The sequence below is a fragment of the Podarcis vaucheri genome (genome assembly GCF_965113315.1).
Source record: "Podarcis vaucheri genome assembly, chromosome: 18".
NCBI lineage: Eukaryota > Metazoa > Chordata > Lepidosauria > Squamata > Lacertidae > Podarcis > Podarcis vaucheri.
The window spans coordinates 4,695,642-4,711,685 of NC_138756.1; the positions used below are offsets into that span (position 1 = coordinate 4,695,642).

At 46.5% G+C, this 16,044-nt stretch overlaps 1 protein-coding gene across 2 annotated transcripts in view; it reads right to left on the minus strand.

The window, feature by feature from the left end:
• The window catches only part of LOC309522824 (perilipin-3-like), a 187,360-nt gene that overhangs the window by 8,626 nt on the left and 162,690 nt on the right, over nt 1-16,044 (minus strand). The window contains exons 1-4 of one of the 2 annotated variants that reach the window (XM_082206439.1): nt 14,176-14,239; nt 3,020-3,085; nt 1,871-2,066; nt 205-287 (exon numbers count right to left, since the gene is read on the minus strand). In XM_082206439.1, the coding sequence (XP_082062565.1) occupies nt 205-287; nt 1,871-2,066; nt 3,020-3,067 (327 nt within the window). In that variant the 5' untranslated portion in view covers nt 3,068-3,085; nt 14,176-14,239. Of the gene's footprint in view, nt 1-204; nt 288-1,870; nt 2,067-3,019; nt 3,090-14,175; nt 14,240-16,044 lie in introns of those variants that run through there. The other variant, XM_082206438.1, reaches the window with a different exon arrangement.

Sequence of the window (16,044 nt, forward strand, 5' to 3'; positions counted from 1 at the left end):
ACCAGATGTCAAAGAGAACAACAACTACCAGGCTTTTAGAAGACATCTGAAGGCAGCCCTGTTTCGGGAAGCTTTTAATGTTTGATGTATTATAGTATTTTAATATTCTTTTAGAAGCCGCCCAGAGTGGCTGGGGAAGCCCAGCCAGATGGGCGGGGTATAAATAATAAATTATTATTATTAAATTATTATTATTATTATTACCTGATGGGCCGGCTGGTGAAGGATAGGGAGAGTCTCTTCTAGCTGGTCCAGCCCTTTGCAAGCATATTGGTTCACAGCAGCAACTGGCAGAAGGAAAGAAGGCAGATCACACAAACTCAGTGTGTTATAAAACACACACACACACACACACACACACACACACACACAGTTATTATCGTTTAAAAGCAAACATTTCCAAGGCAGGAAAATAAAACCAAGATCAAAACCCCACGGAAAACAATAATCTATATCTGCTGAGGAATATAGTTCAGCTGGTAGACCGTGAGACTCTTAATCTCAGGGCTGTGGGTTTGAGACCTATATGGGTGAAAGATTCCTGAATTGCAGGGGGTTGGATTAGAATTCAGTGTTTCTCAACCTGTGGGGTCCCCAGATGTTGTTGGACTACAACTCCCATCATCCCTGAGCTCTGGCCTTGCTAGCTAGGGGTGATGGGAGTTGTAGTCCAACAACATCTGGGGACCCACAGGTTGAGAAAGGCTGGACAAGATGATTCTTGTGGTCTCTTCCTACTCAAGGGCTTTTTTCCACAACTGGAACTCGCCGGAACTTGGTTCCAGCATCTCTCGGGTGGGTACCATTGTGCCCCCCCCTGACTACACCCATGAGCTCAGGTTTAGCAAAGTCGGTCTCAATTTGTTTGTGAGGGAGTTGAGGCTGCGCAAAGAGCTCTCCTTTAACGCAAGTGCTCAGGTTTTGCAAAGTGTGTTTTAAGCACAGCTGGGCTGCCTTTTAAAGGAAGACTTTTGCTTTTCGATTCAGCAAGCGTGGGCCGTGCAGCTCTCTTGTCTGCTTCTCAGGGAGGGAGCACAGAAAACATCGGCGCGTGACAAACTGACAGGGACAAAAGCACAGCACTGCAAAGACAGAAGCTGTAAAATGGGGTCTGAGGCAGGTCTGAATCTGGAGCAGACTTCTGGATGAAAGTCTGCTTGCCCCCAATGCAGGCAGAACCACAGGGGCGGAGTGTCCTTCAGCACTAGTGTCCTCTAGTTATCTCCCGCTTGGACTCCTGCAATGCGCTCTACGTGGGGCTACCTTTGAAAGTGACCCGGAAACTACAACTAATCCAGAATGCGGCAGCCAGACTGGTGACTGGGAGCGGCCACCAAGACCATGTAACACCGGTCTTGAAAGACCTGCATTGGCTCCCAGTACGTTTCCGAGCACAATTCAAAGTGTTGGTGCTGACCTTTAAAGCCCTAAACGGCCTCGGTCCAGTATACTTGAAGGAGCGTCTCCACCCACATTGTTCTGCCCGGACACTGAGGTCCAGCGCCGAGGGCCTTCTGGCGGTTCCCTCATTGCGACAAGCAAAGCTACAGGGAACCAGGCAGAGGGCCTTCTTGGTAGTGGCGCCCGCCCTGTGGAACGCCCTCCCACCAGATGTCAAAGAGATAAACAACTCCCTGACATTCAGAAGACATCTCAAGGCAGCCCTGTTCAGGGAAGCTTTTAATGTGTGACATTTTAGTGTATTTTTGGTCTCTGTGGAAGCCCCCCAGAGTGGCTGGGGAAACCCAGCCAGATGGACGGGGTACAAATAATAAATTTATTATTATTATTATTATTATTGCACTCCACAAAGAGTTCTCCTACATACACACCACAACTTCCCCCCATTCCGTGGCATTCAAGGACTCACTTTGGGGCTCGAGGTGGCCGAGAAGCGGCTGGGCGCCCCCAACGGCACTCCCGACGGCCATCGCCGCCACCGTCTCCGCCACGCTGCAGGCAGAATTGATGAACGGGTAATTCTCCTTGGCGTAGTTATACAGAGAGTGGCAAATGTCGTAGGTGGAGCTGACTAGGGGGAGGCTGGTCACTCTGGTCACGACATTCTGGAAGACGGTGGAGAACAATGAGAGTTTTATAGCACAGTCGCAATTCAAGAAGGGTCCATTTATTTATTAAATTTATTCAATTGCATCTGAAAATCACAGGGTGGTTTGTTGTACTTATAGATCAGCAGGGAGGGTAGCTGGTCAAAGCAGGAGGGGGAGAAACCACCTGGTTTCTTCAGCAGCCTGAGTCAAACACACCTCATCTCGGCCTCTTGGAATCCCACCTCTTCTGCCTCTAATTCTGGACTGCTCTCTGTCACAGCCTCTTCCTGCTCACTAAACCCTGTTACCTCTTCTGCTTCTGACAGATCTTCCTCCCAGTCTGCTCCCTCTTCTCCTTCTGACCATTCATCGTTGTTCTACCGCCATTCCCTGGGCTCTAAACCTGCTTCCTTGGGGGGGGGGGTTCCCCAGCTGATTCCTCCCACCGCTCTTCTTCATCCAGCCAGAGGCCAAGACGCTGGTGAAGAGTCTCGGGTGTCTCCTCATCCCGCTCCCTGCCCCGCTCTCTTAGAACCAGTAGAGGCATGAAGAGTGCGGAGAAGTTAGCTTCTTGCAGGAGCCGTCTCAGATCGCTTGGGGGAAATCCTGGCTTTGGGGAGGTGCGGACCTTCAGTCTCAGCAACTGCTTCATGGGGGCAAGACCCGCTGGAGATGGGCTTGCTGTGATCATTGGCCTTGACACACCTGCGCAGATCCTAATAAAGACTCCAAGTTGCTTGGTGTGATCTGCTGGCTTGCTCCTGTCAACAGACCGGCATTCGTTGCAAGGGTATTTTAACAAGGCGCTTCTAGAGGGACTATATATGCCCTGCACAGGTCAGATCTGCCCTTCTCGCTGATCTTTAAGAGATCCCCAAACCCTCTTCTTTGCCTTCCTCCTGCTAGGACTACCTCTGTTTCAGGGCCATGTTTGCATGTTTCACGGCCGTTGGTGGATATTCACTTACCGTTGTGTGTGGAGCCTCTTGGCAATCTCCTTTGACATCAGTAGCCATGGCAAAAGTCAAACACACCTGCAAGGCAGAGACAAAGAACGGAAAGGTGATCAGGAACGGTGGTGGGTTTTGCTTTTTGTTCTTAACGCAGGCTGTATTTCGACCTGAGTGAGAGCTTAAGGAAGGCTAGCTCTGACCTCTCTGCCTGACGCCCACCAACAAAGTCCTCTTCCCAAGTGACAGTGTGACGCAGTGGTTAGAGCATTTGACGAGGCCCAGGGTTCAAACTCCCTCGCAGCCCAACCTACTATCCTGAGATTTCTGGAGGGGGGAAGTGTAACAGGTAAATTCCTGAATGGAGATAGCAAGAGACGCCTAGGTCTCTTGTTACAGATCTCTCCTCATACCCATTGTTAGTTTCCCTTTTTTATTTATTCATTTTAATAAAATGTATATACTGCTTCATGGTAGTATGACCTCTAACAGGTTTCCAAGAAATATTAACATTATCAATAAGGTAAAGGGTAAAGGGACCCCTGACCATTAGGTCCAGTCGTGGCCGACTCTGGGGTTGTCGCGTTCATCTCACTTTATTGGCCGAGGGAGCCGGCGTACAGCTTCCGGGTCATGTGGCTAGCAGGACTAAGCCGCTTCTGGCGAACCAGAGCAGCGCACAGAAACGCTGTTTACCTTCCCGCCGGAGCGGTACCTATTTATCTACTTGCACTTGACGTGCTTTCGAACTGCTAGGTTGGCAGGAGCTGGGACTGAGCAACGGGAGCTCACCCCGTTGTGGGGATTCGAACCGCTGACCTTCTGATCGGCAAGCCCTAGGCTCTGTGCTTTAACTCACAGCGCCACTCGCATCCCTAAGGTTTAGTAGTGTTTTGCATTTACCTGTAGTCTCCTGGCATAACCACGTGGTAGGAGTGATGATGAGGATGATGAAACCTATGCTGCACATCGAAGGGATGTATTATGGCTCCAATCAAACACCCACACATGTGTGCCAGCAAATGCAAAACGGTTTGCAAAACATTTGTGTTCCGCATAAGTCATGAGGTCACACCATGTGCCTGCTCATTTTACAGTGTCTAATCTCCTAGATTAAAGATGGAGTTGAGAAGAAAAGCAACCAGAGAAAGCACTAGGCTTCAATCCCTGTTTAAAAAGGGATTTTTAGGAGTCAGAGAAGACCTTCAGGAGCCAGTTAAGGAAGATTCCTGCCCCACCCTCTCATGCTATGGACTCTGTGCAGCTGTCAGAGCATCTTGCAACAATATTGTTTGTCCAAAACTTGACCAGACCATTGAAATGTGGTAGCAGCTTGCTGGGTCAGGCTAATGGCCCACCTAGTCCGGGCATCCTGTTCTCACAGCGGCCAACCAGATAAATGCCCCAAAAGCAGGGCCTGAGCCCATGAGCATCTCTCCCTTCCTGCAGTTCCCAGCAACGGCCATTCAAATGCATTCTGCCTCTGGCACTGACGGGAGAACACAGACATCGTGACCGACTCTGGGGTTGCGACGCTCATCTCGCTTTATTGGCCGAGGGAGCCGGCGTACAGCTTCCAGGTCATGTGGCCAGCAGGACTAAGCCGCTTCTGGCGAACCAGAGCAGCTCACGGAAACACCATTTACCTTCCCGCCGGAGTGGTACCTATTTATCTACTTGCACTTTGACGTGCTTTCGAACTGCTAGGTGGGCAGGAGCAGGGACTGAGCAACGGGAGCTCACCCCGTCATTGCGGGGATTCGAACTGCCGACCTTCTGATCGGCAAGCCCTAGGCCCTGTGGTTTAACCCACAGCGCCACCCGCGTCCATTATTAATTAATTAAAATTGTACGCTACCCTTTGTCCGAAGATTACAGGGCAGCTCACAACATAAAAATACAAAATGAGAACACGCAATATATATAATAAAACAAAAACAAACCAATAACACCACACACACACCCCATACAAACACATTTAAAAGACCGTAGAATGTTAATCAGCCAAAGGCCTTGTTGTAGAGAAACATTTTTTGCCTGGCACCTAAAGATATGTAATGAAAGTACAAGGCAAGGGCCTCCTTTGGGGGAGTATTATGCAAACAGGGAGCCACTGCAGAAAAGGCCCTGTTCTCGTGTTGCCACCTCTCGCAGAGGAGACACACAAGGAAAGGCCTCAGAGGATGATTGCAGGGTGTGGATCAGTTCATAAGATAGCCTTGTCCTCCTTAAATATCTTTAATCCTCTTTTACTGCTGTCCAAGTTGGTGGCCATCGTTGCACGTCCTTTTGACACTCCACCCCACACCTGGTGATCCTCCCAAACACGGATTAAAAAAATGCACCTCCCTTTCACCCCGTCCTTGAACAGGCTGCCTGTATAAAAGTCAACACATATCGTAAGAGCATAAAGGAGAGGCCTACTTAATCAGGGTGCACCTATCCTGTTGTCACATTGACCAACCAGGTTTCCCCAAGGGATGCGCCAAAGCAGGACATGAATGCAACAGTACTCTGCCTGTTCCTGGTTCCCTAGCTGGCAGTTCCTTTAACGCCCTTTCGGTGCTTAGGCAAATATCTTTCTTTTCTGAACCCTGGCATTCCAGGTCCTCGTCCAGCATTCTGACCATGACACCACACTGTTAGAATTCCTGCTCCGTGATTGCAGTCATGGGATTGTTGTCTTTCACATGACGGTATATGTTTTGACTCCACAGAGTGGGAAGTGATGGAAACAGGATGTTTGTGTTACTGTGTTACGTGAAGTGGGACTACAGTGGTGCCCCGCAAGACGAATGCCTCACAAGACGAAAAACTCGCTAGACGAAAGGGTTTTCCGTTTTTGCGTTGCTTCGCTAGACGAATTTCCCTATGGGCTTGCTTCGCAAGACGAAAACGTCTTGCGCTTTTTTTTTTAAGCCGCTTGAAGAGGCGCAGTTGCGACGGACCGTGCTTTGCAAGACGAAAAACATCGCAAGACGAAAAGACTCGCGGAACGAATTCTTTTCGTCTTGTGAGGCACCACTGTATTGTCCTTTGTTCTTTCTCTCTTTGCTTTCTGATGCTAGAGAGAGAGGGAGCCATGTTGCAGTGCTCCGTTTGTGTTTATATGTAAATAAAGTAGATTAGCCAAAAGGCTGAGTTGCTGAGGTCCGTTACGCAACTGCCAGTGTTGGTTGGCATTGGTTGCTGTGATGTTTGGGAACAAGAAAGCTTTTGAAGCTCCTGAATGATTGACCAGGAGGGAGAGAACATGCCAGTCGGGCATGTGTCTCTGCCAGGGTCCTACTCGAGTGTAGGATGAGCTCCTGACACACACAGCCTTTCAAAACTTCTGCTCTTATACATCCTTTGCCTCTGGGTCCATGAGATGCAGCTGATCGCATTCCTTTCGACTCTGATGGCAGCATCCTCTGTCCTACCTGGAAATGCTGGGGATCAAACCTTCGACATGCAAGGCAGATGTTCTGCCACTGCCCTCCCTTACCAAGAAGTACAATTATTTGCACGTGTCCAACAGAAGCACCGATAAAGCAACAACTCGGTACCAGAGAAAACACCCAAACAAGGAAAATGACACAACAGCTGATGTAATATTATCTCTCGTTAAGGGTCCAAAATAGAAGAAAACAAAACACTACTATCCCATTCAAATCAAACAAAAGAAAACATCATCGTGCTTTATTATGTTTTATATGTTGAAAGCTCCCCAGAGTGGCTGGGGCAACCCAGCCAGATGGGCAGGGTACAAATCAATTATTATTATTATTATTATTATTATTATTATTATTATTATTATTAATCAGACAGGGACTCTCCCAGATGACTTGTTTATTGAATGCTTATCCCAAGTTGTTCTACAAAGTTTGCATGAAGGTTATATGATGAAACTGTTTAGTGAGTAAATGCTCTGAGATGTTTACACAGATGTTCCTATTGGTCCATGCTCCCCTGTACAATTTGCCATCGGTTTATGGGCTTGGGGGTGGTAGAAATGAGCTTGTTCTGCAAGAATGCCACATCCACTTTCAATGATACAAACTAAATTTGCAGCTGTGTGAAGTTCAGACAAAGAGAAATTAAAATAATTGTTTCTCATCACTGCCCTTGAGGTACCATGAGATTTTGTAATAGCACCCACAAATTTATTTCTCAGATGAGGCAATTTCAGAAAATTTAGACGCAACAGCCACTCCAGCTGGTCAAATGCTTTATGCAAGTCCAGCGTGATCAAAACCAACTGGTTACTATTCCTTTTGCTCTGCTGTCCTACTATTTAGAAATCTGTGGGCTAGATCCAGTGATATATGACACCCTGGTATCATCTGGGCTGATGATACTAGTGCTAATGTTATTCAGTCTAGAGGTGAGAATAGCAGTAATCTCCTTTTGATTCAGATTAAGTAAATATATCTATATTATTCTAGCATAGCTGTCAACTTTTCCCTTTTCTTGCGAGGAAACCCATAAGGGAATTTCCCTTTAAAAAGGGGAAACGTTGACAGCTATGTATTCTAGGTTTCTGCCAGATGTTAGCATTATGGTGATTCTTGGATTCTTCCGTTGGTGTAGAATAGGCGCCTCCTCCCCAAAGTCATAAAAAAAAACATTCTAAATGTGGGCCAAGGATCTATCCAAACATAGCTTGCATCCAAAAAAGCTGTTGGATTTGCCATATTTCAGCTTTGAGATCCCCGGTGTCATGAACGTGGGGCCAGACTCCTCATCTTCAGCGGATGAGGATGAAGACTCTGAAGCAGAAGGGGAACTAGAAGAGCTCTCAGGTGAACCTGCAGGTAGCTTACGCTCTTTTTAAACATTTCGATGTTTTAAAATCTTAGCCATTCCCACCTTGCATAGCTGCTTTCAGGGCATCCCGTCGTATATGTGGGGATGACTCTCCCCCTTGACTTGAACTTCAAAGTACACCTATCATCGTCTCCATCTAAAGCATCAAGCAAATGTGAGCTTGTCTTATCTGACCTGGACATCTGTCCATCTTTTGTGCCTTGGAGCTTTTTTTTGCTCCATCACCTGATCCAACACGGGAGCAATTGGGCAATGCAGTTGTGTAACCTCCTAATGATATTTTGTTTTCCTCAGGGACAGAGGTGGCATGACCGAGATGGGTGGATGGTTGGTAGATGGCTGTGGGCAGGTGAACCTTGTCCTAACAAAATGTGGCCTGTTCAACTCTGCTTCCTCCACCCGTGCTACACAAACACACACGACACCGTTCCTCTAATCCATGCTGGAATATTAGATGCCCCGTCATTCCACTTGCTCTTGAAGACACACCTGTTTAGACAAGCGTTCCCCTGAAGTGCACTTGTGATTTCATTGTTTCAACTAATTTTAAAGAAACCATTCTAACTGTTATGCCTCTTGTTTGTTTATTTCGCTGTATATTTTTATTAAGGATGTTTTAATGTTTTAATGTAATTTTAATTATACATATACAGTGGTGGTACCTCGGGTTAAGAACTTAATTTGTTCAGGAGCTTCGTTCTTAACCTGAAACTGTTCTTAACCTGAAGCACCACTTTAGCTAATGGGGCCTCCCACTGCCACCACCGCGCAATTTCTGTTCTCATTCCGAAGCAAAGTTCTTAACCCGAGGTACTATTTCTGGGTTAGCGGAGTCTGTAACCTGAAGCGTCTGTAACCCGAGGTACCGCTGTATGCATTTATTGAGAGCATTTGCACCCCACTGTTCAGCCAAAAAAAGGTTCCCAGATCGACTCACATGCAATGAATTAAAAACAAGACAGGCCCTGCCTGTAGACTTAGAATCTGAAAAAACAACAACCCACAACACACAAGGGGAAGGGGACAGGAAGAGGGGGAAATCAAACACAATGTATTGCATATTTTATCGCAAACTTACTCAGAAACTAGGGGACGTGGGTGGCGCTGTCGGTTAAACCACAGAGACTAGGACTTGCCGATCAGAAGGTCAGCAGTTCGAATCCCCACGATGGGGTGAGCTCCCGTTGCTCGGTCCCTGCTCCTGCCAATCTAGCAGTTCAAAAGCACGTTAAATTTGATTCCCTCCCTCTCTTTCTTTTTTCTTTTCCTTCTCCTCCTGCGATGAGGCTACATTTTAATATTTTAATGTTTCAATATTTTAATGTTGTATTTTTAATTTTGTTTTTAAGTTGTAATCATTTAACTTGTTTTTATTATTCCTTGTAAGCCGCTCTGAGCCCGGCCTTGGCTGGGGAGGGCGGGGTATAAATAAAAATTATTATTATTATTATTAAAGTGCAAGTAGATAAATAGGTATTGCTCTGGCGGGAAGGTAAGCGGAGTTTCCGTGCGCTGCTCTGGTTTGCCAGAAGCGGCTTAGTCCTGCCGGCCACATGACCTGGAAGCTGTACGCTGGCTCCCTCGGCCAGTAAAGCGAGATGAGCGCCGCAACCCGAGAGTCGGTCACGACTGGACCTAATGGTCAGGGGTCCCTTTACCTTTACTACTCAGAAACCATTTTGGCATCGAAGGGATCTACAAATGAAACAACAAAAGAGCCCTGCTGGATTAGGCCAAGGGACTATCTAGTCTAGCATCCTGTCTCCCCCCCCCCAGGGGTCAACTGGATGTCTTTCTCAGAAGCCCACTAGCTGGTGATGAGGTCCCTAGCTTAAGGTTACCAGACATCCCCGTTTCCCGGGGAACAGTCCCTGGATTTACAAATAAGTCCACATACAAAATCCATTGAAGTTGAAAAGTGTCCCCGGATTCATTGGAAAAAATCTGGTAACCTTACCCTAACTCTCTCCTGCTGTTATTACTGAGCCACTGGTATCCAACTATGTTGTTTTCCTGTGCGTATTTTACATCGTAAGCCACTTCAGAGCAGGGACCTATCTTGGTTTGTTTGTTTTTTTCTAAAAATAATATTTTAATTAAATTTCCTGTTTTACAATTTAAAGTACTCGTTTTTAAACCCTTAAGATATCAATGACTTCACTTCTTCTCTTTCCATGGTTCATTTTGCATATTGTAAATCCCTGCATATTTTACAAAAACTATACCATTCAGTGTTCCATTATTGCATCCATCAAAACTTATTTACACTGGTGAATTTATCTTAATGCTGCCACCGTTTTCAGCTGTACAGTTTCCCCCCAGATATTCAATAAATGTTTCTAGACCTATGATGTTCTTGTTCTCTTATTCTATACGTTAAGTCTGCAAGTTGTGCATACTCTGTTAGCTTAAGTTGCCATTCTTCTTTGGTTGGGACCTCACTCATTTTCAATTTTTGGGCTAACGAAACACGGGTTGCAGTAGTGGCATACATAAATAATATTTCTTGACACCTGGTAACTTCAGTCTGAGTTGTCCCCAACAGAAAGGACTCTGGGTTGTGTGTTTTTTTTTGGGGGGGGTACTTTTAAACATTTTTTTCAATTCATTATGGATCATTTCCCAATACTCTTTTACCCTTTTCCAAGTCCACCACATGTGAAAGAACGTTCCCTCTGCCTCTTTGCATCTCCAGCACTTATCTGATTCAGTCTTATACATCTTAGCAACAGGGACCTGTCAAACCAGTTCGGTACTTTTTTTGTAACACACCTTGCACATAATAAGTAAGTGCTGCAAGTGAGGACTGCAACCAAGTGTTGCAGCGTGGTGCTCTGTGCTTCAGTATTCCAGACACTCCAATCCATTATCCCTCCTCTCCATTCTCCATTCCTTCTCCCCACCCCCCACCCCCACCAGTCAGCCACCATCCCATGGCAGCTGCCCATGCTCAGTCCTCACTGGTCTGTTTTGGGGGCTGCCCCACCAAGGCTTCGTGCCTCCCCTAAATATTATTTGCACTCCTTGGGGTTCCCCCAAGCCTGCCGAAATGTGTGTGTGCATCCTCATGCTCCTTGCTTGTCCAGTTGCGAGGATAGGGAGCTGTGTGTGTCTGTGTGTAGAAAGTAGACTCCTGAAACATTTACATTAATTGCTCTGTCCGCTTTTGCAGGTGGCCCCAAGAATATTGTCAAAGGTTGCCCATGCCTACGTTTCAGCAAAGGGCAAGGCCTTGCATTCGGCGGAGGAGCTGGAAAGGATTCAAGGATGGTCAACAGGCTAGTGGAATTAGTGGACACCCCTCCCTTCATTGGACCTCAAGCCCAAATCCACCTACCCACCCACTTACAAGTAAAGCAGCCTGTTCCTCGTTACACAATTGGCTGCTAACAATCTGTGGCGCACCTTGCATCAGTCCCTTGCGGGATAGGAAGGTAATGATAGCTTCTGATGGAATGAGTCGGCTGTAAGGATCTGAAAGGCACCCACGCATCTTTGCGGCGGGGGAATAATTAGGTCCAGGGCGTCCTTCCAGAATGTGCCTTCCATATCCACCATGTAAAGGATCCGTCCCCTTGCCTTGTCATTCTCTGGGACCCGCAAGGCGGCACAGCCACCAGAAATAAGACAAAACGAACAGGAATGCTTGAGATAGACCTTTGCACCTCCAGGTGTTGCTCAACCACAACTCCCATCCTCCTTGGCCATTGGTCATGCTTGCTGAGGCTGATGGGAGTTGGAGTCCAACAACAACAGGAGGGCCACTCTTTCCCCATCCCTGGTGCATACGAAAGCTTACAGGCATATCTCCATTCTGGCCAGCCCTACTATTAGGGAGAGCAGGGGTGAAGGACATTTGTCCCTCCATGTGTAGCTCTGCAACAACAACTCATCATCATCCCTGGTCATTGTCCAATGCGTGCCAGGATGATGGAAGTTCAGCAGCATCTGGAGGAGCAAAGGTTTGCCACACCTGTCCTCAGTATAACTAGCAGCCCATTTCCCAAAAGAGCAAAGTCTAAACCATGCTGTGAAAACAATAGTCTTGTGGGCACCTTAAAAACAGGCAAATTTCTTATAGAACAAGCTTTTGTTCAGGCTGCCAAAGTCTTATACAGTGGTACCTTGGGTTAAGTACTTAATTTGTTCCGGAGGTCTGTTCTTAACCTGAAACTGTTTTTAACCTGAAGCACCACTTTAGCTAATGGGGCCTCCTGCTGCCGCCGCACCGCCAGAGCACAATATCTGTTCTCATCCTGAAGCAAAGTTCTTAACCTGAAGCACTACTTCTGGGTTAGGGGAGTCTGTAACCTGAAGCGTATGTAACCTGAAGTGTATGTAACCTGAGGTACCACTGTACTAAACAGTGTTTCTCAAACTTAGGTCTCCAGCTGTTGTTGGACTGCAACTCCCATCATCCCTGACCACTGGTCTTGCTAGCTGGGCTGATGTAGTCCAACAACGGCTGGAGACCCAAGTTTAAGAAACACTGTACTAAGTTGTAGGGGAAACCTTTGTCCCTCCAGATGCTACAAATCCCATCATCCTTGATCATTGGCCATGCTTGCCAGGGCTGATGGGAATTGTAGTTCAACCACATCTGGAGGACTGGGGCTGATGGGAGTTGGAGTCCAGTAACATCTGGAGGGCCGCAGGCTCCCCATCCTGACTGTAGCAAGAAAAGGGTGCAAGCCATTCAGAATGTTCTAAGCTGCTGTGCCAAAGTATGGATTTCACATAGGACTAATGAAACGCTCAAGCAGCAGTTCTGATCTTTAAGGTTCAAGGTTCGAAAGAGTGCAAAGAGCCAGAAATGTGAAAGAATGAATTTGAACTGGAAATCCTTCAAAGTTCTGCCCTAAAATGAATTTAATACGTGCTAAGTTCGCCAGGCAATTATGGAAACCACTTTTGGGTGTAGTTCAGAGATTCCTGACCTAACGCTGTGAACTTCAATGAACTGATCTAGTAGTTCATCCCAAGGGTCCCATGCCACCACTTGAAAGACCCTCAACCCACATACGACACTCAGCAAACATCAGATAGTGGGAAGATGGGGAAGGGGATAGGAGATGATAATATATTCATAGAACCATAGAATTCTAGAGCTGGAAGGGACCCTCAGGGTCATCTAGTCCAACCCCCTGCAACGCAGGAATCACAGCTGAAGAATCCCTGACAGATGGCCATCCAATCTCTGCTTTAAAACCCGCAACCATCTTCTGAGGTTGTCAGTTCCACTCGTCAAACTGCTCTTACTGTCGGGAGGTTCATCCTAATGTTTACATGGAATCTCCTTTATGGTCATTTGAATCCATTAGTTTGAGTCCTGCCCAAACTTGATTTTATGACAGCCCTTCAGATATTTTATGGTGGCGAGCCTACCACTCCCTAGTCTTCTCTTCTCCAGTTTAAACATCCCCAGCTCCCTCAAGTGTTCCCTATAAAGCTCGATTCAAGACCAGTTTGTCAATATCCTTCTCAAACTGAGCTGCCCAGAACGGGACACAGGACTCCAGGTGGGGTCTGACCAAGGCAGAATAGAGCGGTCCTATTATTTCCCCTGATCTAAGGAATTAGGCATAAGAGAGCAAGGATCTTCCCGATTTCTGGACTAATTTATGGTTTTAAAAGTTCAAAACCCAACCAACCCTTTGAATTGGGCTCAGAGACCGATGGCGGGAGCTAGTCACTCCAGTGGAAACCAGAATGATATTATATTCCAGTTACATCAATCTAGCAGGGGGATCCTGCAACTGGCTTCCATTTTCTCCAAATGTGGTTCAAAGACATCACATCTCAGGGCTGAGTTGCAGTACTGTAGTCTTAAACTGGATGTTCCTGAGACATGAGTGACGATACAAAGATCGAAGGATGCTTGTGTAGTATCGGGGACTGCTCTAGTTTGCACACCCCCACACCCCCGCATGCCTGGTAAAACACAACCCCCATTAAGGGCGTTGCTAGACGTTTCAAAGATCTCAGGCACAGACCCACAACACCAATTTGCAAAGTGCCTCTTTGGGACAGAATCCTGGTTTTTTTCCATTGTTAAATAGGCACAAAAAGTTCTTCCAAGCTTAGGCTAACCCTCCTGGTTCTCTCGGACGCCATTGAAATGTCGTCCCATTTCTATGTACCTGTTTAGCACAATTACATCTCACCATATTATTTTTTTTTTGGGTTGCTGTTGCAGTTTCTATCCCAGATTCCCATGGAAGGAAGAGGTTCTCCCCCTCTCCATTTTTTCCTCCCAACAACCCTGAAAGGTAGGTTATGCTGAGAGACAGAGACTGGTCCCCAAGGTCTCCCAGTGAGTTCCATTAAGCCGCCCCTGTCCCAGCACAATACCCCAGCAGCCTTACCTGCTCTTTATGATTCTTCCTCTTGGCCCCAGAAGAGTCCTGTGACCAGCTGACGCGCCTGAAATCTTCTAATATAGCTAATTGCCAGAGGCATGTGATGGGTGGAAGGGGAGGCGCTCAGCCAGGGAGTTTCCCACAGCTTCCCAGGAGCAACAACTGGGGGTGGGACATTGCAACATCTGTACGAATCGCAGCACCGCCTTGCAAAACTTCCAGTGCGCTTTGCTCCTTGCAGTGGTTGCCTGGACTTTGAAACTAGGTGAGAGGGGACAGATCCCAGAACCGTCCGGTAGGAGGAGTCCCCGCTCCCCAAACAAGGGTGTATAAATGGGATAATCGGGGTCAATTACCTATGGAAGCCCTTTCGGTTAGGGCTAGGCAATCTCGGTTTTAGAGACACCTTAGTCAAAATAAAAAAATTCCTTCCAGTAGCACCTTGGTATCTGAAGAAGTGTGCATGCACACGAAAGCTCATACCAAGAACTAACTTAGTTGGTCTTTAAGGTGCTACTGGAAGGATTTTTTTTATTTTGGTTTTAGAGAGTAGACTTTACCTGTTGCAAACACAGGCAGAGAGGAAGGCTTGCCGGTGAGGAAATCATAATGTTGTTTGTTGCAGGAAATAGCCAGCCTGAATAGAAAATGATTTATTTTCTTTTTTTATTAGTTTTCCAGATTTATAACAAACATATCCACAAAAAAAAAGAAAACATCGAAACACAAGCAAACAACATATATCCAAACTGTAAAAAAAAATCCACTTTTGTTATTGTTGGGTGACTTCCTTGAATCCCCCTGGCTGAGTTTCCATATAAATCATTGTGGCAGTTTTCCAAAACTAGTTTCACATAAATTTACTTGGTCCATTAACATCTTTCTTTCTTTTCATTTTGACTTTTATCCATAGTGTTCTACAACATCACATATTTAAATCCTAGGCCAATCTGATACTCGCAAGTACCCGTAATTCTATTTAAGTTACAGTGGTACCTCGGGTTACATATGCTTCAGGTTACATACGCTTCAGGTTACTGACTCCGCTAACCCAGAAATATTACCTCGGGTTAAGAACTTTGCTTCAGGATGAGAACAGAAATCGTGCTCCGGGGGCGCGGCAGCAGCAGGAGGCCCCATTAGCTAAAGTGGTGCTTCAGGTTAAGAACAGTTTCAGGTTAAGAACGGACCTCCGGGACAAATTAAGTACTTAACCAGAGGTACCACTGTATCTTAACATATTTGACTAAATAATCTTTGAATTTCTTCCATTCGTCTTGGTACTCCTCCTCCTTCTGGCCGCGGACTCTTCCGGTCAGGTCGGCTAGCTCCGAAAAACCCATCATCTTCATTGAAAAGAAAATGATTTGTTAGCCGCCCTGAGCCCGGCTTTGGCTGGGGAGGGCGGGATATAAATAAAATTCATTATTATTATTATTTCTTGTTCTATTTGAACTAACAGGGCTAGAGAAAAAAGGAAGGCGGCTGTGCTTGCTCCTCTGTTCCCTCAGAAGATGAGACCTCTCATCTTCAGGTGTGTGTGTGTGTGTGAGAGAGAGAGAGAGAGAGAGAGAGAGAGAGACGGACAGACAGACAGACAGGTAGAGGCAGGGAATTGAGCAGTTCCTGATCGGTCAACTCATGCAAACCCCACTTCTGAAAGCTGAGATTCACCCAAAGCTCCAACATAGATGGGCAGCTGCAGATGAAAGTGAAGGGAGAGTTGAAAGCACACAGCCCCCCTGATTCCTGTGTGTTAAAGGTGCTGGCAACCATAGTTCTCTGAGGGTCAAATAACAGCTTCCAGGGATCTGTTTATGTGTCAAAGGTATGCTTTACTGTAAAAAAAAAAAAGGTAAAGGACCCCTGGACGGT